This window comes from Bidens hawaiensis, unplaced genomic scaffold, assembly GCF_021521415.1.
Source record: "Bidens hawaiensis isolate Kalapana, Puna unplaced genomic scaffold, B.hawaiensis_p1.1 tig00029587_1, whole genome shotgun sequence".
In the NCBI taxonomy this organism is placed as follows: Eukaryota; Viridiplantae; Streptophyta; class Magnoliopsida; order Asterales; family Asteraceae; genus Bidens; species Bidens hawaiensis.
The window spans coordinates 5377-29462 of NW_027494892.1; the positions used below are offsets into that span (position 1 = coordinate 5377).

Here is a 24086-nt window from a genome sequence, read left to right on the forward strand (position 1 = left end):
AGTTTTAGACCCGAAACCCAACCCAAATCTCTGACGGTTTTTTCAGGTTTGGGTTGGGTTAATCGGGTTTTTGGTATCTAAGAAAACATAAAAGTAAACAAAAGCCACAATGTGAAAATTAAATCAACATATTCTTTTTCACTCGTTACGTAAATAATAAAAAAAGCATAACCCGATAAAGCAACATTTATTCTTTTACGGTTGTTATTAGAAAAGATATATAAACAATAAGTAGTTGATAAACCATAATAGGTGGAAAAGGAACAAGTAGAATGTGAGAGTGTTCCGTATGGTGTACATACCTAATAATATTATCATATTTTTAAAAAATAGTTTATTTTGGTTATTCAGGTTGACCCGAAACATAGAAATCATACCCAAGAACCGACCCAAATTACTTCGGTTCGGGTTTAGGTTTTCTCGGGTTGGGTTTCAGGTTTATGGTAAAAGTGACAACCCTAGATTAAAGGTTAAAGATTCAATTATTTTATTTCTTTAAGGACGCTTGGAACTATCCTTAATACCTGAGTGAGCAATTCTGAGACGAAATGTCAACCGTTCATACTTATTTTGACATGCAATGTCTAACTCATACAAGAGCACCATCAATAAGGAAACCAACACCATAGGAAAAGCCAATTAAATCATATTTCGAAATTGAAACCACAAGATCTTAAACCTTAACTAGTGCAATTGGACTAGAATACCAACCACAGAAGTTCAAATCTTATTTGGAACATTGTTTTTGTGAGTTTCCCACTACTCTACCATACAATGTTTTAAACATTGGATAGTGAAAACACAGTTAGACCCACTCTAATGTGATCCAAATAAGGCAATGACTTTGAACCTTTATCCTTCTAAGGCCTCCAATCTTAAAAAAGAAAGAAAGAAATTATTGTAGGTATGGGAAATTGGAAATTCATGAACCATTACATCGGTTAGACTATTGAGGCCTAATTAACATTGAAGAATGAAACGTCGCGAAACGTGTTCTTTATTTTGATTAGGTTGTAATTACCATTTCGACAAATCATTATTCATCCATTGTTCTCAAACATAGTTCGAGATTAGAAATCTTGATTATAATGGAAGTAATATATATATATATATATATATGACCATTTTTTATTAGGTTATAATATTTCTCTACACAAATTACGATTTTTGATGTAATTATCTTCACTTTTTTGTTTGATGAGATTGTATTTTAAGTTTTAACTTGACTTGTATTGAATGTTTTTGTTTAGTAATTTGTTTGGTAAATTACTACAATGAAATTTAGAAGGGTATCAAAATCCTACTTCGCTTTAGGCCACCACAACAAAAGTAACAATACCTTAAGTTAGTTTTTTTAGTAACCTGATTACATAGGTAAAAGTTTCGAGGAGCCAACTCAGGATAATAAACTAGGGTGAGCAATAACCGAATCGTTAACTAAAACCGAACCAAAATAACCGAAAACCGAATTAACCGAACCACACCGAACTCTTTATTGTTTTTTTTTCATATTTTCAAGTATTTTTTTCGGACTATTGGTTTTTATTGGTCCCAAGTATTTCATTTTTGCCGGCGCTGGTCCCAACTATCACTTTAACTGCCAACGGTCCCAACTTTCACACATGTGTCTGCCACCGGTCCACGACTAACCGAGTACTAACTCCGTTATGTTTTAGATGACGTGTCCATCCTACGTGTTAAAAAACCTTGACGTGGCTGCCTGCGTGTATATTAATAACAAAAAACCCTTCTTCTCCTTGAATATATAATAATATCAGCAGATGACAATTTAATACAAATCCCCAAATCGATATCTTCAATCGATCGAGAACCCAATCGATCAAGAACAACCCCAGCAGCCTGCGCACACACGAGCCTCGGAATCCTATCAACCAACCCCAACTCTTTACACATATGAAACCCTTTATAAAACGCGTAAATATTCCCCAAATTACCCCCGGGAACAATAACCCAATCCGGCACCTCCCAGTCAAACTGCTGCAAGATCTCGATCGCAGCAGTCTTTTGCCCCTCTAACCTCAAACTATTCAACGAATTCGCTAGATAAATCGGTAACTCAGACGTAACCTCCTTAACCAACTGCATACACCCATCGAAATCCGTATCAAGACTCAACACAAACGCCCCATTCGCAATCGGCTGAACCAACTGCGCCATGGAAATCTTGTTTGCAGGCAAGAAAACAATACTCGGAATACCTGCGGACGCGCAGTAGGCCGATAACGCGGCCGACGTGTCCCCGGTCGACGCGCAGCCCACCTCGACAACGGGCCGGTTCATTTTACGCAAACGATTAACCTGACTAACTAACACAGTCATACCCAAATCCTTAAAACTACCCGTGTGACTAATCCCGCAATGCTTAACCCACAAATCATTCATACCCAAATGCTGTTTCCCAAACCTTTCGGCCCAGAACATATTCGAATTACCTTCGAAAGCCGATACGATATCGTCGGAATCGATCTCGGGCAAGACCCATTCTTTTTTGGACCAGACACCCGACCCGTATGGCCAAGTGGTCTTGCCGATGCGTGAATCGAATAAAGACTTCCAGTAGGATCCGTCGAAGGCTTTTAACGCTTCGATGTCGTCTTGGACGTCGAGTAAGCCGCCGGAGCGTGAGCGGTAGACGATCGATTGGGTTGTTCTTGATCGATTGGGTTCTCGATCGATTGGAGATAACGATCGATTGTCATCTGCTGATATTATTATATATTCAAGGAGGAGAAGGGTTTTTTGTTATTAATATACACGCAGGCAGCCACGTCAAGGTTTTTTAACACGTAGGATGGACACGTCATCTAAAACATAACGGAGTTAGTACTCGGTTAGTCGTGGACTGGTGGCAGACACATGTGTGAAAGTTGGGACCGTTGGCAGTTAAAGTGATAGTTGGGACCAGCGCTGGCAAAAATGAAATACTTGGGACCAATAAAAACCAATAGTCCTTTTTTTTTCTCTATTTCATGTATTATATGTATTAATAGTAAAATACTACGATTTTCATGTATTTGTATCTCCATTTCATATAATAATATATCAATTTTTTATATTAATATCTTCATTTCATGTAATTATATCCTCATTTCATGTATTTAAGTATTCACTTCATGTATTTTTAAGCAGATTTTAGCCTAAGTTTGATATTGGTTATTAATCGAAATTAATTAAACCAAACCGATAACAGATCGGTTTGGTTAATGCTAATAACCGAACCGAACCGAACCGTGTACACCCATATAATAAACACCTTGAAATCATGATATTAGTAAAAAAGAAAAAAAGAAAAAAAAACTTTTAGGTTCGGTGATAGTAATACAGACTAAATCAACAATAGAGTGTTATATTTGTATATTATTCTTCTTATTATTATTATTATAAGGTTTCAGAAAAACATGACATGTTAATGATGGCTAGCTTAGTCGACGATGACGAATCATCAAACCCTCCACAGGCCCACTTAGGTTAGAGGGGCATTGTCCCCAAGTTATTTATGAGGCCAGGGGGCGTTGGGTACCGGGCCTCGATTAACACTTGTTTCAAATCCTCAAGCACATTTATCACTCGGGACAACAACCGAGCAGTGAGTGCTAACAACCTAATTGGGGCTGGGCACTGTGCAAGTCTCCTATGACGCTTTATCACGTACAAATGGAGCCATTGCCCTACATGCCGACCAAAAAAGAAGGCATGACGTGATAAAGAGTAATGTGGATTTGTTGGTATTACTAAAATCCAATGACTAGGCACACACATCGTTTTCTTGAGGGGTTTTTTGAGACACAATCGACTAATAGTAACAAATATCCCATGCTCCATAATTATTACTTATTATTATTGTGACATATCAAAATCATGCCACGGGACCGCCACGTATTACCCGGGGGTCTAATCTCCTGTTCTCGCGCCCACATAACGAATCTGAATCTTCTTTTTCCGAAACATATTATTATAGCTAAAACGCAAAGGAAGCTATACATACATACATACATACATACAGATCTATCATACGACGACGTTTCCGTGGTTTATGCTGATTGCGTGATCCTCAAGACTTGTTTCCAGCTAGGGTTTTTCTGCTTGCCGGATCATTACACACAGAAGCCAACGCTTTGTAAGTATTCTATTCGTCTTATTGTTTCAATCATGATTGTGATTAATTATGTTGTTAGTAATAGTCTGTGATGGATTTTAGAGGAAAACAGGCTGATTAATATTGATAATAATGGTGACAGTAGTTGAATGTGTGGTTTAGTGATACAAACCTAGAATTTTGTTGTTCAATTTCATTTTTTGTGGCTCAGTTATTGTTTACTGTGTTTGTTAGGGTTCTTTATTTAACACTTAAAACTAGGGGTAGGGGTGTGCTAGAAACCGAAAAAATCGATCTAAAACCGAAAAAACCGAAACGACGCTTTGGTTTTATGCTTTTTTAATAACCGAACTAACGGTTGTGGTTTTGGTTTTGCATGTAGTGAAAACTGAACCAAACCGAATTCCTAGATTTTTTTATTTATTTTTATTTAAGTAATTTATAAGAATTTAATGAATATGTAACTCAAATATTTTTTGCCTAATGTATAATAGTCTAGTAGTTAACAATTAACAAAATTATTTATACCTAAATTCATTATTTTCGGCCAACTTTTTTTTCCGTCTAAAAGTCTCAAGCTCAAATGCAAACAGAAAAAACCGAAACCGAACCGAAACGAAACCAAAACAAAAACCGGAATACCAAAACCGTAAAAGCCGAAACCCAACGGTTTCAAAATATATAAAAACCGAAGTTTTGGTTTTAGCCCAAAACCGCACCGAACTGCACCACGCACACCCCTAACTAGGGGTGTGAACGAGCCGAGCCAAGCTGAGCTTTATATCAAAAGCTTTGCTCGGCTTGTGAGTCTACTTTCAAACTCAAGCTTGGCTTGTTTATATTTATTAATTTATATACACTTTTAAATACTTTTATTAGATATATCTTGAGAAAATCCTTAGATGAGCCTAAGCTCCGCTCGAGCTCGGTTATGCTGTGTGAAATTAATACATAGAAGTCCAAAAGAGTTAAAATTTAAAATTAACAAGGCTCGATGAGCCTAAACGATATTCCCATACAAGGCTCCAATTTTGTCTCGTGTTGGGGAAAAGAAGATTCAGATTCGCGGTTTAGTGATAGAAAAGTAGAATTTTGTTGTTGAATTGCATTTGTTGTGGTTTATTTACAGATAATTTGATACTGTGTTTGTAATTCAAAACATAAAATTACTGCTATGTTCTGGTGATCGGACGGGGGTATATAATACTACTACCAGGGGGTTAGTTCTATGATGATTGTGTTGGCAGTGTTAGGTTATTATTAGGCATTACCTCAGTTTTTGTTTTCTGCTGTAGTTATTATTATCATTTATCTTTAATTGTTATTATTACGAGTATCATTTATCTTTAATTTAGTAATTATTCTATCTTTGGTATGAATATTATAAGACTGAGTGTTGTGGTTTGGTTAGTTAAAGCGCCACCACTTTAACTGACCCACCCTTTAAAAAGGGCGTTGTGGTTTAACCGGATATTAAACAAAAAAATAAAACAAAAAAACAAAAAAAAAAGTTATGATTGGCTGAAATGGGTGGACCCCACCTTTTATAGCCCTCTTGGGCGTTACTGGGATGGCAAGCAGGGGGTGGGGGAGTTTGGTGCCCAGGGAGTGTTGTGGTCTGGCTATGGAGATGGTGATGATGAGGAAGGGATTGGTGCTCCCCACGTCACCACAACACAGTCTTATAGTTAGTAACGTTTTATTATGATCATTAGTTTTTTAGCTTTTAAATTATCCTTTTCATTGTAATCGAGATCTGTTTTTAAATAATTTAGTACACATAAAAATATTATTCTATCAATACAGTTTTCAAGTTCCTCTAAATTATTTACATAAGTTGGTTAGCTTTATTATTATCTTTTTCATTGTAATCTAGATATGATTTTCAGTTATTCAGTACACATAAGTATTACTTGCCAATACAGTTTTCATTTCTTTTGAACTCTTTCATTTACCTTGTATCTGAATGAAACACTCCACATCTATGGTAGTAATTATTGTAAAATCATACTTTAACCGGGTGATTTGGTTGTGAGTTGTGACATAAGTAGAGACATGGGTGTAGAAATTTATGCATTAGGTATCGTTTCATTATTGTGTTCAGATTTGCTATCTTTCTGTAACCTGCCTAATGTACACACAGTTAAATTTTTTTGTAGGTGATATATAGTGGCTGTTAAGTTATCATCATAAAGTCTAGGTTTATATGCTTCCAGATTAACTTTTGAAGACCATCATCATTTGTGTAAAGTGTGTTTGCATGTGAGCATGAGTTGAACTTTCTAGATGCATAATACCCCAAATTAGAGAATGGACGACTACAGTCAGCCTGAGAGTTTGCCTCCAGCATGGATAAACAAAAATCCATCTGAATTAGCAGAATCACCTGTCTTCATCATCTCTTGTTTTGTTGCTGGCATTATTGGTATCCTAACTATTGTATATACTGCTTTCCAATGGAGAAGAGACCTAAGTCTAAGTGTAATGAAAGCTACTGCAAGAAAAAAGAAGGATCCTAAGTTAAGAAACAAGGTTCCTCTAGCTGCTCATACATGGTATCTAGATTCTGGGCCCCGTGCGAAAAACTTAAACTGCTGCGTGTGCTTAAAATCAGTTTCATCCTCTCAGACTGTTGGACATATTAACCGTTGTAGAATATGTGGGGCTGTAGCTCACCTCAGTTGTTCAAGAAAGGCTCACAGAGATTGTAAATGTGTATCTATGATTGGGGCTAGTCATGTCCTGCACCTATGGGCTATCAGGTGGACCGAGGTGGTTGACCAACCTGATGAAATCTCGTTTTGCAGCCATTGTGAAGAGCCATGTAGTGCTTCTTTCCTTGGTGGTTCACCAATATGGTGCTGCTTATGGTGTCAACGGTTGGTTCATGTTGACTGTCATAGTAGTCTTTATAGTGACACAGGTGATGTTTGTGATCTGGGCCCGTTTAGAAGGTTGATTGTGTCACCTCTTCATGTTAAGGAGTTGAGACGGACCTCATCTGGTGGAATCTTGAGTTCCATTACTCATGGTGCTAATGAGATTGCATCTACTGTGCGTGCGAGTATTAGGAACCAAAGTAACAAAAATAAGCAAGGAAGTGAAGTATCTGTGGGAAGTAGTAATAATAATGTAAGGGAATCTTCTACAGAAAGCACCGCCGATAGTCATTTAGCAAATGATGCTTCAAATATAGCACAAGAGAAGGAAAACTACAATGAGAACATAAACACGAAAACGAATGGTACAAGCCAACACCAAGATGGTGATGCGGTCAAGTTTGGTAGAAAGCTGAGTTTCAAAAGAAGCTTATCAGATAGTAAAAAGATCGAGTCCTATGTAGCAGGAATGAAACAGAAATATGAGTTGACTGATTTGGGTCCAGATGCAAGGCCTCTTTTAGTCTTCATTAACAAGAAAAGTGGTGCTCAAAGAGGTGATTCTCTCAGGATACGGATGAATATACTCTTGAACCCTGTTCAGGTCAGTGGATCATAACGAGATTCGTGTTCATTGTTTTTATAAAAACTATTGTGTTTTGCCTATATCCGAACAAATGCTCTAAATTTTGCAGGTTTTTGAGTTGAGTTCAACAGAGGGGCCAGAAGCTGGTCTTTATCTATTTAGAAAAGTACCTCATTTCAGAATTCTTGTATCTGGTGGTGATGGGACAGTGGGATGGGTACTGGACGCGATTGAAAAACAGAATTTTGTTTCTCCACCACCTGTCGCTATCCTGCCAGCTGGCACTGGAAATGACCTGGCAAGAGTTTTAGGTTGGGGAGGTGGTTTGGGATCAGTAGATAAACAAAGTGGTCTCTGCACAATGTTGCATGACATAGAACATGCTGCTGTAACCCTTCTTGATCGTTGGAAGGTTTCTATAACTAACCAAAAGGGAAAACACCTTCGATCCCCGAAATTTATGAATAATTATCTTGGTATGTGAAATCTGATTACTATACTTGATTTGTTATAATTACGTATATTAATCATCATATAAACGGCTCTTGAAAAATGTTACTGTAGGTGTTGGATGTGATGCAAAGGTTGCTCTAGAAATCCACAATCTAAGGGAGGAGAATCCAGAAAAATTTTACAATCAGGTGTGCATTTGTTTTTATTATCTTAGATGTATATTGAGCCATTGAGGCTTGGAACATGTGCTTTATTTAAATTTGATAGAAGAAATTAATATTAGAAATTCGCATGTAATTGCACGCGGCTGAATTGGCTCATATTAATATATATTTAAGTGGCAACTAGGCTTGCAAACAAACCGAATGAACACGAGCAGAACATGTTCGGGTTTGTTCGTTTAACTTTAAATGAACAAATGCTAGAACACAGACTATTAAATGAACATGTTTTTTATGTTCGTGTTCGTTCATGTTTGTTCATTAACATTGTAAATGAACTGTTCACGAACGAACGAACATAGCTGAACAAATAGTCATATATGAACGGACATAACAGAATATATATGAACAAACATATATGTTCATTCATAACTGAGCTAAAACTATTTAACTAACCTCAGGGACTTTATGTTCATGAGCATTCATTTAAGTTCGTTCATTAAGTTTCTTCGTTTACGTTCATGCATGTCCGTTAGCTTATGTTTGTTTAAGTTCTTCATTTACATACGCTAATATTTTTATTTAAATGCTATATGCCCATTACATTGTACTCTAATTATAATAAATGTTTAGGCCCAACACATTGTTTTTTTACATTTACTATTATATTGTTTTAGCTCAATTATGTTCGTTCATATATGATCAGTTATGCTTGTTCGTTACTGAACAACGGACTTAAATGAATGTTCACGAATGCCTAACAAGGCATGTGTTCATGTTCGTTCATTTAACTATGCACAAACTCTTTGTTCTTATTTGTTCGTTTATTAAATAAACGAACTTCTCACCAATGACCGAACGTTCACAAACAATACACTGAATGTTCGATTCGTTTGCAGGCCTAGTGGCAACTGGTCACATTTTGTTCCCTGTATCCAATTATTTTCACCAAGCTGAAACTAATATTTATGATTGCAGTTTATGAATAAAGTTTTGTATGCTAGAGAAGGTGCTAGAACTATCATGGATAGAACATTTGCGGATTATCCTTGGCAAGTTAAAGTCGAGGTAGATGGCGTTGATGTTAAGGTCCCTGAGGTTAGTTAAATAGTTTTCATTCAATTTAATTCCGGCTCTTCATTTATTAATTACTTGTACTGAACAATGATATGGTTTTATGTTTTTAGGATGCTGAGGGTGTTTTAGTTGCCAATATTGGCAGTTATATGGGTGGTGTAGACTTGTGGCAGAATGAGGATGATAATTATGATAATTTTGATCCTCAATCTATGCACGATAGGATGCTTGAAGTTGTGAGCATATCAGGGACCTGGCATCTTGGAAAGCTTCAGGTAATGTTATTTCACAAATGCGTTCTATTATGCAATTAACGTGTCGGAAGTTTTAATCTCTGTTTGATTGGTGTGTCTGGCCACTACATTAATATGAGAAAACACGATTCTTTTTGGTTTTACATATTAATCTAAGAAGTATCTTAAATAATTCCCAGGTAGGGCTTTCCCGCGCTCGAAGGCTTGCACAAGGACGGACCATTAAAATTCAGCTTCTTGCTCAATTGCCTGTTCAAATAGACGGTGAACCATGGATGCAATCACCGTGTACGTTGACCATCTCACATCATGGCCAGGTTCTCTCTCTCTCTCTCTCTCTCTCACACACACACACACACATACACACACTGTCGTGGATATAGTTTCTCTATAGATTCCTTACATTCATTTGAATAATGAAAGCCAAAAGCATTAATAGTTAATGATATTGAGCTTGAACTTTTGTTGGGTTTGATGTTGAACAGGCTTTCATGCTGAAAAGATCTTCAGAGGAACCACTTGGTCATGCTGCAGCTATAGTGGCTGATGTGCTGGCTCATGCTGAAACAAAGCAGGTGATAAATGCGTTACAGAAGAAGACTCTTCTTCAAGAAATGGCACTTAAACTATCTTAAAACACGCACTATTAGTGAGTTTTACTTGTAGAAAATCATATATATATTTATAGCTATCTTTTTCTTCGTGTGCATTATGCGTTTCTTTCACACTTGTATACAAACACATATTATAAGTATAAAATGGAAAAGTTTTGACTTCTTTAACCCGTTAAGGTTACACGCCATAACCTCAACTCACGCGTACAAAAGTAAACAAAACGTGGGCACTTGGGCCACAATCTACTAATGAAACTGCAATTAACACTAAAATTATGGGTTGTACGATGGGCCTATGCCCACCCTCCTTCCTTAATGAATCCGCCACCGAGACTTGTTATGAACACAAGGTGATGAAATGATTTCATAAATGAATTTTGTGAATATTGATAGTTTGCTTGTGTTGAATCGTGTATGGCCTTGAGCCATGTGTACTAAAATGTTGTATGCTGGCTTGAAAGTTTCCGGATATGTAATCATATGTTAAGCATGAAAGCCAGCAAGCCGGTGGAGGGGTTCAAGTTTTATCATTATGTGTGTAAGGATGATGTATTGTTATCGATCCGCTTGTTACATATGAGAGAGAATGAAAACATATGAGAAACACGAGCGAAAATTAGAGAGACGAGTCAAATCAGTATCAATGGTAAAACTGAAATCATTAACCAACAGATTTAAATAAATAGTTTTCAGTCTATCATGTCCAATGGAATAACTAAGTTTTAGGTGTATACAAGGAAAAAGTTGTTTGCAATGAAAAATGCAAGCGAGAAACCTATAGTCTTTACTTGATTCAGGATATGTAACATATATCCTAATCCTATCCCATCATGGTTAATAAATCGATTACTAAATCGTTTCACGTAAGACAATCTATCACTTTATTGCTAAAGACCTAAGTGGGTTGTTTTGTCATTAGTACCTCCATAATAAATTGCACCGAATATAGACTATTAATGGATTTGAGCTAGTGATAGGAAATTTTCTTTTTCTAGATATTGATTCACATAGAAATTCGTTAATCTCCTAGTTAACCCGATGATACTCAAATTTACCTTTTATATACCTAAATTCCGGCTTGTAGCATATAATTACAACAACCCTCTCAAAACCCATGTATGGCTTATTCTATTATCGATAAAGAGAAATATGACTGATAGAGAATTTGTTGAGAAGTTTATATTCCGCTTACACTATAAATAGTTTTGACTATATCACACTATAATTCATTTCTTACCCTCAAAACCCTTTACCATTATAATATAATTTAAATAAACGAAGAAATTCCAAAGCCAATGTAGGACAAACATATACATTTCGATACGGGTCAAGTCATTTTTAACGGTTACAAGTATACAAGATATGTTTTTCTAATTATGTCGAAATATAATTTACATAACAGACGTTTATAAACCGATTCTCTTTACTTTTTGTTCGATAAACAAATCCATTTACATCATCAATATTCTTTATTCCTTTTATAAGAAAAAAATTTGTACCACGATAAATAAAAATATACTTAATTAAATTTTAAGATTAAAAAAAAAGAAAAAAAAAGTAAAATAATTTTCTTTAAATTGTAATTGAACATGTGCGACAACAAACGCTGACCGCCGCTTTCCCCCTTTTCTCGCGCAATTGTATTCATCGATTGCTAACCCTAATCCCTAAATTCAGTCTCGAATTACTCGGATCCTTCCAAATTACCCACCGATTCTTTCGATTGACATCTTTGCCTTTCGATTGACCTCTTTTTCAACGCCTGCCGTTCCGGGACTCAGTTTCTAGGTTAGGGTTTTGATTTTTCGTCGGTTTTATTCAGATCTATAATATTTTTAGGTAAATTAGTCGTTTTGGCCATTCGATTGTTTGTTTTATTGCTATTGGGTTTCAAGTCGTTCTGTAATTTGTATTCAATTAAGGGCCAATTCTTGAAAATTTTCAATTGGGGATCTAGGGTTAGGGTTTCGTCATAAATTTTGGGGATTTTTTTATTAATTAATTTTTTAAAAAACCGGGGTTTTTTCATGGTTGTTAAAACTGGTTTGTAACGAAAAGCTTTTTTATTTTATTTTATTTTTATTTTTAATTTTGTTATATTTATTTTACTTTAAATACTCAAACATATAATTATAATTGTTATTATAATATTAGTTATAATAGTTTATACATAAAAAGTTATACATATTAAGCAATAAAAACCCAAAATATGTTGAGAATTATTACTACAATAATTATTATACATAATATTTATGATAAATTTTCTTTAATAAAAAGTTTTTTATTTGTTTTTGCTAAACATATTATGCTCATACATATAGTATCTTTTTCATATTATAATAAGTAATTTTTGTTACATATATTTTCTTTAAATACTCAAACATATTATTGTTATTATTATTTATTATAATTACTATTATTTATAATAATTTATTGTTGTTATTATTATTATTATTATTATTATTATTATTTTCTTGTGCACGTGACAATTGTTTTGGGCTTTCTTTGATATGTATGCCATTATTGGAATGTTGTACTTTCTAAATATTGTCATAAGAATCTTGTTTTAGTAGGTATTTTCATAAAGTTTAAACCTTTCTTGTTTCTTGCCACGTCATTGTTCTTAAATGTGTTCATGTGTAGACATCAATAGAGAAAATTAGTAAATTACCATTAACATATATATTTATATAACATTTTATCAATATTTCAAACTTAAATAACATATGCAATATCTTGATCATGAACATTTTTATGCAATATCTTGATCATGAACATGTATTTCATTGTGCAGATAAACATGGTACAGAAGCGCCAAATAGCTGAAGAAGAATATGATTTTGCATCCAAACACTTGAAATTGGAAAACAGTTACCAGTTAGTTTCATGTTTGGAGTTTCCTTCAAAAGACGTGCTCCAAAAACCTTGCAGTTCTGGTGAGTGAGGGTCGTTAAAAGATTTGCTTATTTAATAGTTTGCGTGATTATTATCGATGCAAACCATGTATTAGGGTGTGTTTGGATGCGCGTTTAAGCTAATAATTTTGTTTTGAAGTGACAATAACCAATTTTGAATGTTTTTATCAGTAACTAGACAACTGAAACAAAGGTCATTTAATTTGCTTCTTATTTTCTTAAATTAACTCATGCGATGATATATGATTCTTTTTAGCTGAGGACTATTTCCCAATAGATGTTTCTGAAAATGACCGCCAATTTGAAAGTGACAAGATCACAGACAAACCAACAACATTAGTTCAGACAGACGATGCATATTATCGTCTCTTAAGATTCCCTCCTCAAAAAGTGGTCCCCGTGGGACCCGATTATCAAGCCGATTTTCCTGAGATTCCAGAATGCTGCGCATACGACACAAAGACTGATGAAAAAGTTTTTAGGGACTTGTATCGTTCCAATGCCCGAGTCAAAGTCAACTGCAAACACGGATCTTGCAGCTGGAAAGGGAAGAAAGGACTGTTTTTGTGAAGATCCCGGTTCTCTTAGATGTGTCAGACAACATATAGCCGAAGCAAGAGAGAATTTAAAAGTAAACATCGGCCGTGAAAGATTCTCAGCCCTTGGCTTTGATTCTATGGGAGATATTGTTGCCTGCAAATGGACCGAGGAAGATGAACAGTTGTTTCATGAAGTTGTGTACTCGAATCCGGTATCTTTAGGGAAAAACTTCTGGCAAAAACTTGCAGAAACGTTTCCTTCACGAAGTAATCAAGAAATCGCTAGCTATTACTTCAACGTGTTCGTGCTGCAAAGACGGGCCGCACAGAACAGATTTGATCCAATGAATGCCGACAGTGATGACGATGAGTTGCAGGTTAGTGATCCGTCTGAAGAAGATGATGATTCATGTCTGGATGAGATTCAAGAATACGGGTTTAGTGTTAAAAATCTAGTTTTTGATGATAACGATGATATGAGGTTTATGTTTGAGGATTCCAAGGTTTGGGATGTCGGGTATTTTTCATTCCCAAGAAGTAAAGCCGAGTTCTTGCCCACTGGTAGCATGATTGAAGAAGTATTTGGAGTTGAATCTTGGAACCTTGATGTTGCAGATAATAATAATGATAAAGGGTCTATGAATTGATCTTGAATATGTTTATATTTGATTAGATTAGTTGGTATTTTTCGTTGAAGTCATCAAGGTATGACTGTCCCATGATTCTTGTAAATATTCGAATGTTATTTAAATATTTATATTAGATTAGCCAATTTTATTAAAGGGACTAGCAAGTGACTAGACCCGAAAGGAACACTAAAAAATACAATCAGTTACATCACACCCACAATCATCATCTTAATGATTCAACACAAGATTGTCAAACGGTCTCTAAGTATGAATATCGCTTATACGTGTCTCATAAACTTTGATCAAATTTTATTTATATAACACTGATCTCATTGTTCTACTTTCTTAATGTTTAATGCCATGTTTGATCTTTATTAAATTAGATCAAATTCAAACATGGCTATATTAAAATAAAATAAAAAGATAGAACTAGTCTACATATTCTAATAACGTAAAATAACTGTCATCATGTGTCGGTCACACATCCATCCCCGGTATTGTTTTGGCGCTCAAAGTATATGACCCTGACCCTAAAATTTGCTCATGCTCTATAGGTATCTGGTAGGGAAAGAAAGAAGTGAAGCTTTTTATCATTTTGGCTGATGAATAGTTAAACTGTTAACATACAAATCGAGGATTCGAGTATGATATTGAAAAATCTATCACTAGAGTTGCTACCTAGGACCTTACTAACACCAACGATGGTGTAGTTTATGGTTAACTAAGTTATACTCTTTAGGACAAGGTAAATACTAATTTCAGTTTTTTAATCTACGGTCATCTCTTAAGTATCGAGATTTTAGAAGTTTATGTTGAAGAGAAAAAAAATACCCATAAATACCCTTAAAAGGACATTCAGTCTTGGCGTGCAACAGATGAGGTAAATAGCCATATAGTTTGTTATCAATAGTTGTCGAAGTCTACTTTATGGTGTGTCAGTTTCAACCATTTTGTTTACTAGTGGGTTTTATTTGGGTTGTGTTTTTTGTCTTTAATGGGTAGAAAAACATTACTTAAAAAAATAAACATGTTAAACAAGTTGAAATCCGCACGCCCGGGGTAGTAAATGCCTACTACATCTTAAGTATATTTATTTGAATATCTGATTAGTTATTGTTTTTGGTATTGTATTTAATACATCACTCTCAATCAAGATTCGATCGGATCCACTGAAACCACCATACATTTAGCTTTCTTCTCTTTACACTTTAGTTTTATATTTATTTTATATTACAGTGAATTATGCAATTTAGAAAATATAAGTTGGTCTCTTAAAATTATTTCTCACACTTTTAGGCTGGTGTATGAGTCTGTATATCAATTATAGTTTTTTTTTAATTAAAGGATTTACAATTGTTGTTTTTTTAATTCATGATATTTGATTTATACAAAGGGAACTTAATAGTTTAGTTGCATTGCAATTATATGTTCGTCAACAATTTGAAGTTCTAAAACTTGCTATAATTGCTACTTTGTTATGATGCAAATGATAAATATGTATATAGTTTTATTTTTTTAATTTTGGCCGTGACATGAAAATGGAGAGTTCCGGCTAGAAGATTGATTTTGCTTCAAACAACTTAAGAAAAGTGGACTGGACTGCAAGTTTACTTTTGATTGTTTGATTTATATTTTATTCAATATGGACATGAAGATATAAAAATTGTTATGTATTGATATTTTTCACCCATTGTACTTAAATTTATTTATATTTTTATTATTTGGATTATCCTGTGTATTACACGAGTTCTAAAACTAGTTATTATTATAAAACATATAACAATCGCATTTTCAAACATGAGTATGTTATTAAATAAAAAGATAAACAAAATGTCATATAATATATAACATTCACAAATGCAAGAGAGGCAATTGTATTGACATGTTGAATCGTTGAACCAGAACATCACATGTTTATTTATTCGTGTCAATTACATTAATCCTAATCTAAACATATTTAAAATCAAGTAACCCTAATACGACACGTTTATCTCATTTATCTTATCAAGTCAAATGAGTTGACGAATTGGCGGGTTGCAAATGAGTTTAAATCAAGTAGTAAACATGTTAGACACGTCATAAACGGGTTGACTGATTGTTATAAACATGTTGACTAGTTTTAATAAAAGGATTACACGGATTGACATGTCAACATGTTTATAAACTTACTAAATAAGTCAATTAAAACATGACTCATTTAATTAAACTTGTAAAATATATAAAACTTAGTATGCTAATTTTTCTATTAAATGTATTAGATATGATAACCTAGCTAAATCTGATTATTTTAATATCGTGTTTGTGTAATTGATACTATTTTTAAATAACAAAAAATGCAATTTTATATTTGTAAACCAAACCACATGAATGCGTATTTCTGCCATTGGGGTTGTGGTCCATTGGTAAAGGCAAAGCTTCTAATACATTAAAGTTTTGGAAGGTTGTGGATTCAAAACCCACTTCCAACAAGGGAATAAAAAATTCACCTTTCAAAAAAAAAACATGAATGCGTATTTCTTTCTTTCTCTACTTGTGGACCTACATATGATCCAACCAGTTTGGAATGGGGTAGCTCATAGGTTTTGCCACCAAGCCTTTTTCTTGGTGATATGGTTAAAATTTATAGAACTTACAATGATTACTTTTTAAGCATGGTTGGTGTACCGACATAACATATCACACTATTATCAAGGGACACATGTTACTAAAATCATTTGTCCACGTACTATTGATGGTCGGGTAATTTGTACATATTTTAGTTTGTTTATTATTTAGTTTTAATCGTTGATTCTAGAACTTTCGATACTTCATACGTGTATTATTGGATTTCAGGTCACAGGCGTTAAAGTACTCAATATGGACATTTCGTGACACGGAATGAAGACCTGGGATGTCCAGCACGCAAAACGAGGAACATTAGGGATTTTTGATGGTAACAAGTCCCATTGCGATACGCGATGGGCTTGGCTGAAGGCCCATAGCGTATCGCTATGGGCTTAAAAAGAATGTTGACTTTTTGGTCCATCGCGATACGCGATGGACCATTGACGACCCCATCGCGTATCGCGATGGGGGGTGCAGACGGGAATTTTAGGTTTATATGTTATTCTTCATAAACAATAACCCTAACTCCGTTTTGACGACCAAGAAGCGATTCCAGCAGTTCACGAAGGCGATTTTCACCACCATAGCTTGTGTCAAGACCCTATACATGATACACATCATCCGTATCGAAAAATCAATGACGTCAAGGCTCGGCTAATCTCCTAGAATCGCACCCGGGATGTATAGTTTGTAATCTTTTTACTTTTTCTCATGTGACTAAGAATATTATTGTGTTATTATTGATGATTGATATATGATTATTGATGTTTGGTATTTCTGAGTGTTTGGTAGGTTTAGGTTTACGTTAGTCTGAACGATCGGTTACTAGTTGCTAGATAATTGATCATATGACTGTTTGGTTAGATTGAATGCAATAAAACATACAATTACCCTTAACTGAGTCACACTGGCAAGGACTGTTTGATAACCAGTGCCGTGTGTAAAATGATTGTTGACGTCTAAGGTTTTGTCTGATTAATCAGTCTTTAGTTAATCGTTTATAATTAATCTGATAGGTTGCATGAGATTATTTTAGGTTGCTTACTTGAATTCCCGGGTGTGATTTGCTTTGTTAACTGCTTAAAACTCGTTTACTTGCTTGTTGCTTAGTTCTCTAAATTCATTTCAATTGCTTGTGTGATCAGCACTAAATACTTGTTACTTCATAATATTAAATCTGTACACGGATTACGTTGACCACATACTTCTTGTGATACGATACCCTACTTGCTCTAACTATTTAGTTTAAATTGGGTTTTTGATTGACTTGAACGACATTCATCAAAATGGCGCCGTTGCCGGGGAGTTAGTGCGCTTAGTGTTTTTAGTGTTATTTGATTTTAATTTTAATATTAATTTTGTCTTAATTTTTGTTTTCAATTTTTAATTTAAATTTTATTTTTCTTATTTTACACGGGTTGTGTTAGTTGTGCAGATAACAGGTTTATGCGCACCCGCCATTCGGGCCGACAGTCTCCGTTAATTTACGAGCCCAAAATCGAGAGGTTAGCTCGACAGAACCGAGTTCAAAACAGAAATTTAGATATGGAAGACCAGAACCAGAACCAGAACCAAAACAAAAATCAGAACCAGAACCAGAACCAAAATCACGAGCCACTCCCACAAAACAATATGTTTCACCCCGATAACATACCTCACCCACCAAATTTCAATAACCAAAACGAACAAAATAACCAAAACGCCCAAAATAACTCAGCTCGTGCTTCTAGAACCCGACATCAAAACCGCAACCTAAATCGAAACCTAAACTTAAACTTTGACCAAGCCGTACCATCAGCTCCAAATAATAACCCCAATCGCAGAGTTCGGATAAATATTGATAATGTTCAACCGAGTATTCTGACAGAAGATGAAGAAGAGGGGAAAAATAATAATGATGGGAACGAGGGTTTTGAAGTTGAGGAAGAGGTAGATCGGTGGGTTAGGAGAAATCGAGCGGTTGAGCCCAAGAACGAGGTTATGGAGCCGGAAGAAGTGGGTGATGAAAATGGGGATGAAGAGGTAGAAGAGCCAGTTAATCGAAGACGGGCTGAAGTAGTTAATAGAAATGGTAGGGATCGAGATAGGGTGAATCGAGCGAAACGGACTGAAAGAGTTCGGGGTATTCAGGTTAACCGGGGCAGTTTGGGAAACCCCGAGGGGGGGGGGGCTTAGGAGGAATTATATGGCCCCGGTTCAGGGTGTTAACAGTCGGTTCAGACTGGCTATTTCGGATGGAGCATCTCCGTTGGTCCCACAGGAACGAGTGCCGGGACAACCGACTTTTAAGTCCCGGCCGTCATACATCAACATCGTACCTCATTTTCACGGGATGGCTTCTGAAGACCTGTATTCTCATTTGACTGACTTTTCAGCAATCTGCGGGTCGATTGGGGATGGTGCTTATGATCAAGATGAGGTTCGGTTGCGGTTGTTCCAGTTTTCATTAAAAGACAAGGCAAAGAACTGGTTTAACTCGCTATCGATGCATAGTGTCGGGAACTGGGCCGAGATGCAGTAGTTGTTTTAAACGAGTATTATTTGCAATCAAAGACAAGTGAAGCCCGAATGGAGATCCGAAACTTTTCACAGTTATCGGGTGAATTATTTCACGAAGCCTTTACAAGGTATAAAGATATGATCAGAAAATGCCCACATCATCAAATCGATCTTTGGGAACTGGTAAAGTGTTTTGTTGATGGTTTGACATACGAGGGCCGAAAGCATCTTAAGGCCTCATGTACCGGTCAGTTGCTGAATCAGCTTGAGGAGGATGATTGGGATTTTTTGGAGTTTATGTGTGAAGATTCCAAGGCAGAAGCAGCAGCTGAAAGATGAAGACGTGGTAATTCTTCCAGGTCAGTTAAGTCAGTCACGAGTGAGTCTGAAATAATTGTTGAGTTAGAGCGTGAACTGGTTGGGTATAGAAAGGGGAAAAAGAAAGAAGGCGGGAAAGTTGGTGTTAAATTTCCGATTTGTGATGACTGTGGTGAGCTCGGGCATAGAGGAGAAAATTGCCCCGAGTTTTACGATGATGAGGAGGATGATACCGAGGAGGTTAACTATGCTTACGGGGATTCCAAAGGCCTAGGGTTCAATTCAAACACATATCACCCGGGACTGAGGAATCACCCGAACTTTCGCTACGGGAATGCGTCTTCTCAGTTGAACCCGAACTTTCAGGGAACGAGCCAGAACATGTCGCAAGGTAATTACAGCCAGGGCGGTTATCTGCAGCAGCAGGGTTCGTATAACCAGAATCGGGGATATAACAGAGACAGTAACCGGGGTGGTAATTCTTTGGGTAACCAGGATCAACAGAAAGGGTCTTCGGGAATTCAGATGAGTCGGTGCACTCAAAGTTGGATGCGTTGTTGAAAGTCATGACTGATCATAAAACTGAGACGAAGCAACAGTTCGAGTTACGGGATAAGTCGTCAGAGGCAATGATGAAGCAGATCGGTCAGCTCGCTTCAGATGTGGCAAAGTTACAGAAGAACACGATCCAACTCCCGAGCGACACCACAGTAAAACCGAACCACTACAGTTCCAGTTCGAAAAAGCACGTCAATCAGGTAAGTATTTTACTTAGTGGTAAAAAGTATGATAATAAAGTTGGGGTTCCACCACCATTGGTTGAGGGGGTGGTGGAAGATATTGATGAAAATTTCGTCAGTGATGACGAGCCGGAACCGATAAATTTAACTGAATCTAATAACAATGAAACTAAAATTAATAAATCGGTTCCGAAGGATGACACCAACAACTCTTAGGACAAGGAGAAGGTGAAAACCGTTCCCTATCCCGATGCTTTGTTGGTTCCATCGAAGGCGAAGATGGCATCAAAACGAGGCCCGCAACAAGAAGAAATGTTGGAAACGTTTAAGCAAGTTAAAATTAACATTCCTCTTTTAGATGTCATAAAACAAATTCCCGCGTATGCTAAGTACTTGAAAGAGTTGTGCACACAGAAAAGGAGTCATAAGATTCCTAAACAAATTGATTTTACCGATAACGTGAGTGCAATTCTTTCGGGTTCGCTTCCACCGAAGCTACAAGATCCGAGAATGCCCATTATACCCATTCAAGTGGGTGATTTTAAAATGACTCGGGCGCTCCTAGATCTTGGAGCTAGCATCAGTATTCTCCCGGGAAGTTTATACGATCAGTATGACTTTGGCCCGCTTCGTGCGGCTGCCACCACGGTTGTCTTGGCTGACCAGACACCGAAACTTCCCCGAGGAATATTGACTGACATTATCGTCAAGGTGGAAGACTTTTATTTTCCAATTGACTTTTTGTTCCTCGATTATGTTTCGGGTGAAAGGACCAAACAGCCTACGGTTATCCTCGGTAGACCATTTTTAGCTACCGCAAATGCCAACATTAATTGTAGAAATGATACAGTTGACATGGCATTTGGTAACTGTAAGCTGAGGATTAATGTTTTCACACACGGAGATAATTCTCCGGTTGACGACGAGTGCTTCGTGGCTGATGTCATTGACGAGTGCATCCCGCTTTACGACTCTGTCATCAGCACGGATGGCACAACGGAGATGTGTTTTTTGTCTGACAGGTTACAGGTGGAAACAATAAGGTTGCTGGAAGAGGAGGAGAAACAAATGGATATCGTAGCTGTGCGAGGAGACCGTCCACCATGGTCAGTTCAGGTGGAACCACTTCCCGAGAAGATCGATACCGGGTTGAAACCGTCAATGCTGGAAGAATCGAAAGTCGAGTTGAAAGAGCTCCCAAAGCATTTAAAATATGCTTTTATTGGTAAGAATAATACATTGCATGTTATTATAGCTTCTAACTTATCTATTGAACAGGAAAATGATTTGATGGCGGTGCTGGTTGAGCATAAGGAAGCAAGCGGGTGGACGATAGCGGATTTGAAGGGGATCATCAATTGTGATGCAAAAAATTTTAACAGACCCGGCTGTCAAACCCGCACATAATGCTTAGCGGAGGTTGAATCCGAACATGAGGGAAGTGGTGAAGAAGGAAGTGCTGAAGTGGTTGGATGCTGGCATTATCTTTGCCATATCAGACTGTTAGTGCACAGTTTTGCGTCTCGAGTCTTTGTATTTATCGTTAATGTAATTGTCGTTTTATTTATGTAATAAATTATTAAAGTATTAAGTTAGTTCTTTAAATGTAATGTCTAGTTCGCTAAGGATGTTTAGCGAACTAAGACTTAAGTTATTATCCCTCCTGATTCGTTAAGGATGTTTAACGAATCAGAGGGTGATTCGTTAAGAGTATTTCGTTTTAATGTATGTAACGAAGTGGACTCTAGTTCGTTAGGGGATGTTAACGAACTAGGTCCATCTTCTATATATATGTGAACACTGTTCACAGATTATTTAAGTTTTGAGATTAACGTATCAAACCTCTGTCAAATCTCTCTCAAATCTTCACTCTAATATTATCATATATACATACATACATACACCTATTATAGATATATATCATATAACCTTCAATTAAACGTAACTATGAACTAGATCCGTACTTAGGCTAATAGTGTTAACAGATCTGAGATCTGGATTAGTTAAGATTAACCTGAGTTCAAACAAGTGGTATCAGAGATTTCGGTGCTCTTATCAGAGATTAACCTTCAATTAAACGCAACTATGAACTAGATCCGTACTTAGGCTAATAGTGTTAACAGATCTGAGATCTGGATTAGTTAAGATTAACCTGAGTTCAAACAAGTGGTATCAGAGATTTCGGTGCTCTTGTTTACGCTTGAATTGACTGTTTATTGATATTATTAAGTTTATAATTGTTGATTCTGGTATAAGTTTGATTACGGTTTGAATTTGATTCAATTTGAGCTTTATTTGGATTGATTATGTCTAAATTGGATTGGATATGAGATTGTTAAGGTATTGGGAAGTTATTGTGATTTGGAATTGGAAATTGGGTTGTGTCTATGTGGATTGAGGTTTGGATCTGTTTTTGGCCAAAACAGGGGAAAGTTTTTGGTCAAATCGGTTTTGATTAATGGTTAATTGAGCTACGAATATGGTTGAATTGAATTCGCATGGTGATTCCGAGTAATTTGATAGGCTATTTGTGTGATTTGGTTGTGAATTGAGTTAGTATTACAAGTTTGATTTCTAGGTTTTGTGTTCTTCATTTCCAGAAATCTGGAAATCTTCTTTGAAGATTTGAATACATTGTTGATTCGTTAAGTGTTCTACTTAAGTCGTTAACACATTCACTGAGATTCTTTATCAAATTTTACCAATTCGTTATGAGTTTTTGGTTGATTCGTTAACCAATTCACTACTCAATCCGATTCGTGTCCAACTGATTCGTGTGACACATGTTTATCTTGGAAATTGTGTTATAACAACCGTTGCCACGTGTCATTCTGTGTCAGAGTTTGTTACAAACGGTTGTAACAACCTGATTCGCTATAAGTTGATTCGTTGATCAACTGTAGCTTGTTCGTTATCTAATTCACTAAGTATCTCTTAGTGATTCGTTACAGGAAACTTTCTAATTCGCTAAGCTTTCACTTCGTGATTTGCTTAGTCAATTCGTTAGTTGACTTGTTCGTTGACCATCTAATTCGTTACTCATCTGATTCGTCAAAACCATTTCCAATTCATTACTTGATCACATTTTACTTCGTTAAATTGTGATTCGCTAATAAATGTTCACAGTTCGTTACACTGTTTACAGTTCGTTAACAAATTTTAAATTTTAATCCTCAAAGTTTGAAACTTTTACAAAAATGGCTGGTATGTATGCACTAGCTTCTCAAAACGTGTTGATGCAACAAATGTTACAACTAGACACTGAGATTACATTCAAAATGTCCACGTTTGATGAAATTTAGCGATTTTGCTAAATGGGAACCTCGTTTTCGTGCTCATTTGGGTTCTGTTCATCCTGATTTCTCGTATTGCCTAGATGAGGTATATATTGTACCAATGATTGGTTTTACTCCTAAAGCTATTTCTCAATATTCACAAGAAGAGAAGAAAACATTAGAGATCGAGATAAAGGCTTATTCTACTCTTACTATGGCTTTACCCGAAAATATCTTTCACCAAGTGGGTAGTATAAAGAGATGTGCTTCCTTATTCCAACATCTTCGTATGCGAAGTATGGGAAATACAACTGAGAGTAAGAAGGTGATGTGTGTATAATGATGCTCTCACAACTAAGCTTTAAATTTATTAAACGAAAATCCTAAAGAAACAACACAAAACCGGCAAGTGTACCGATCACTAAT

General features: G+C 36.0%; 2 protein-coding genes and 1 long non-coding RNA gene across 6 annotated transcripts; 2 read left to right on the forward strand and 1 right to left on the reverse strand.

Annotated features, from left to right (window-relative positions):
* Positions 1–1731: 1731 nt before the first annotated feature.
* LOC143579031 (threonine synthase, chloroplastic-like) lies at positions 1732–4655 on the reverse strand. Its single transcript, XM_077062445.1, has 2 exons — positions 4646–4655; positions 1732–2720 (listed from the first exon to the last, which is right to left on the reverse strand). Exons 1-2 carry the CDS (start codon positions 4653–4655, stop codon positions 1732–1734), a joined length of 999 nt encoding a protein of 332 aa, XP_076918560.1.
* On the forward strand, positions 3920–10294 carry LOC143579032 (diacylglycerol kinase 1-like). Of its 2 annotated transcripts, none has more exons than XM_077062447.1 (8): positions 3920–4138; positions 6277–7600; positions 7692–8058; positions 8147–8223; positions 9175–9294; positions 9384–9548; positions 9707–9844; positions 10013–10294. In XM_077062447.1, the coding sequence occupies exons 2-8, from the start codon at positions 6428–6430 to the stop codon at positions 10160–10162; spliced, it is 2190 nt and encodes a 729-aa protein (XP_076918562.1). In that variant the 5' UTR covers positions 3920–4138; positions 6277–6427; the 3' UTR covers positions 10163–10294. The 2 variants fall into 2 exon arrangements, with proteins under 2 accessions (XP_076918562.1, XP_076918561.1); XM_077062446.1 differs by having other exon boundaries at positions 3921–4138; positions 6261–7600.
* A 1451-nt stretch (positions 10295–11745) lies between these two features.
* LOC143579035 (uncharacterized) lies at positions 11746–13523 on the forward strand. Of its 3 annotated transcripts, none has more exons than XR_013143384.1 (3): positions 11746–11980; positions 12936–13071; positions 13313–13523. It is a non-coding gene; the product is annotated as an uncharacterized LOC143579035 (long non-coding RNA). The 3 variants fall into 3 exon arrangements; XR_013143385.1 differs by having other exon boundaries at positions 11746–11929; positions 12936–13077; XR_013143383.1 differs by having other exon boundaries at positions 11746–11929.
* The last annotated feature ends 10563 nt before the right edge of the window (positions 13524–24086 follow it).

What these genes read in the sequence shown, in the direction of transcription:
- LOC143579032 (XM_077062447.1), top strand. Translation starts at nt 6,428, where the DNA reads ATGGACGACTACAGTCAGCCTGAGAGTTTGCCTCCAGCATGGATAAAC. An exon ending in CAGAAAAATTTTACAATCAG is followed by an intron (nt 8,224 to 9,174) that starts GTGTGCATTTGT and finishes TTATGATTGCAG; the next exon opens with TTTATGAATAAAGTTTTGTA. An exon ending in TTGATGTTAAGGTCCCTGAG is followed by an intron (nt 9,295 to 9,383) that starts GTTAGTTAAATA and finishes TTATGTTTTTAG; the next exon opens with GATGCTGAGGGTGTTTTAGT.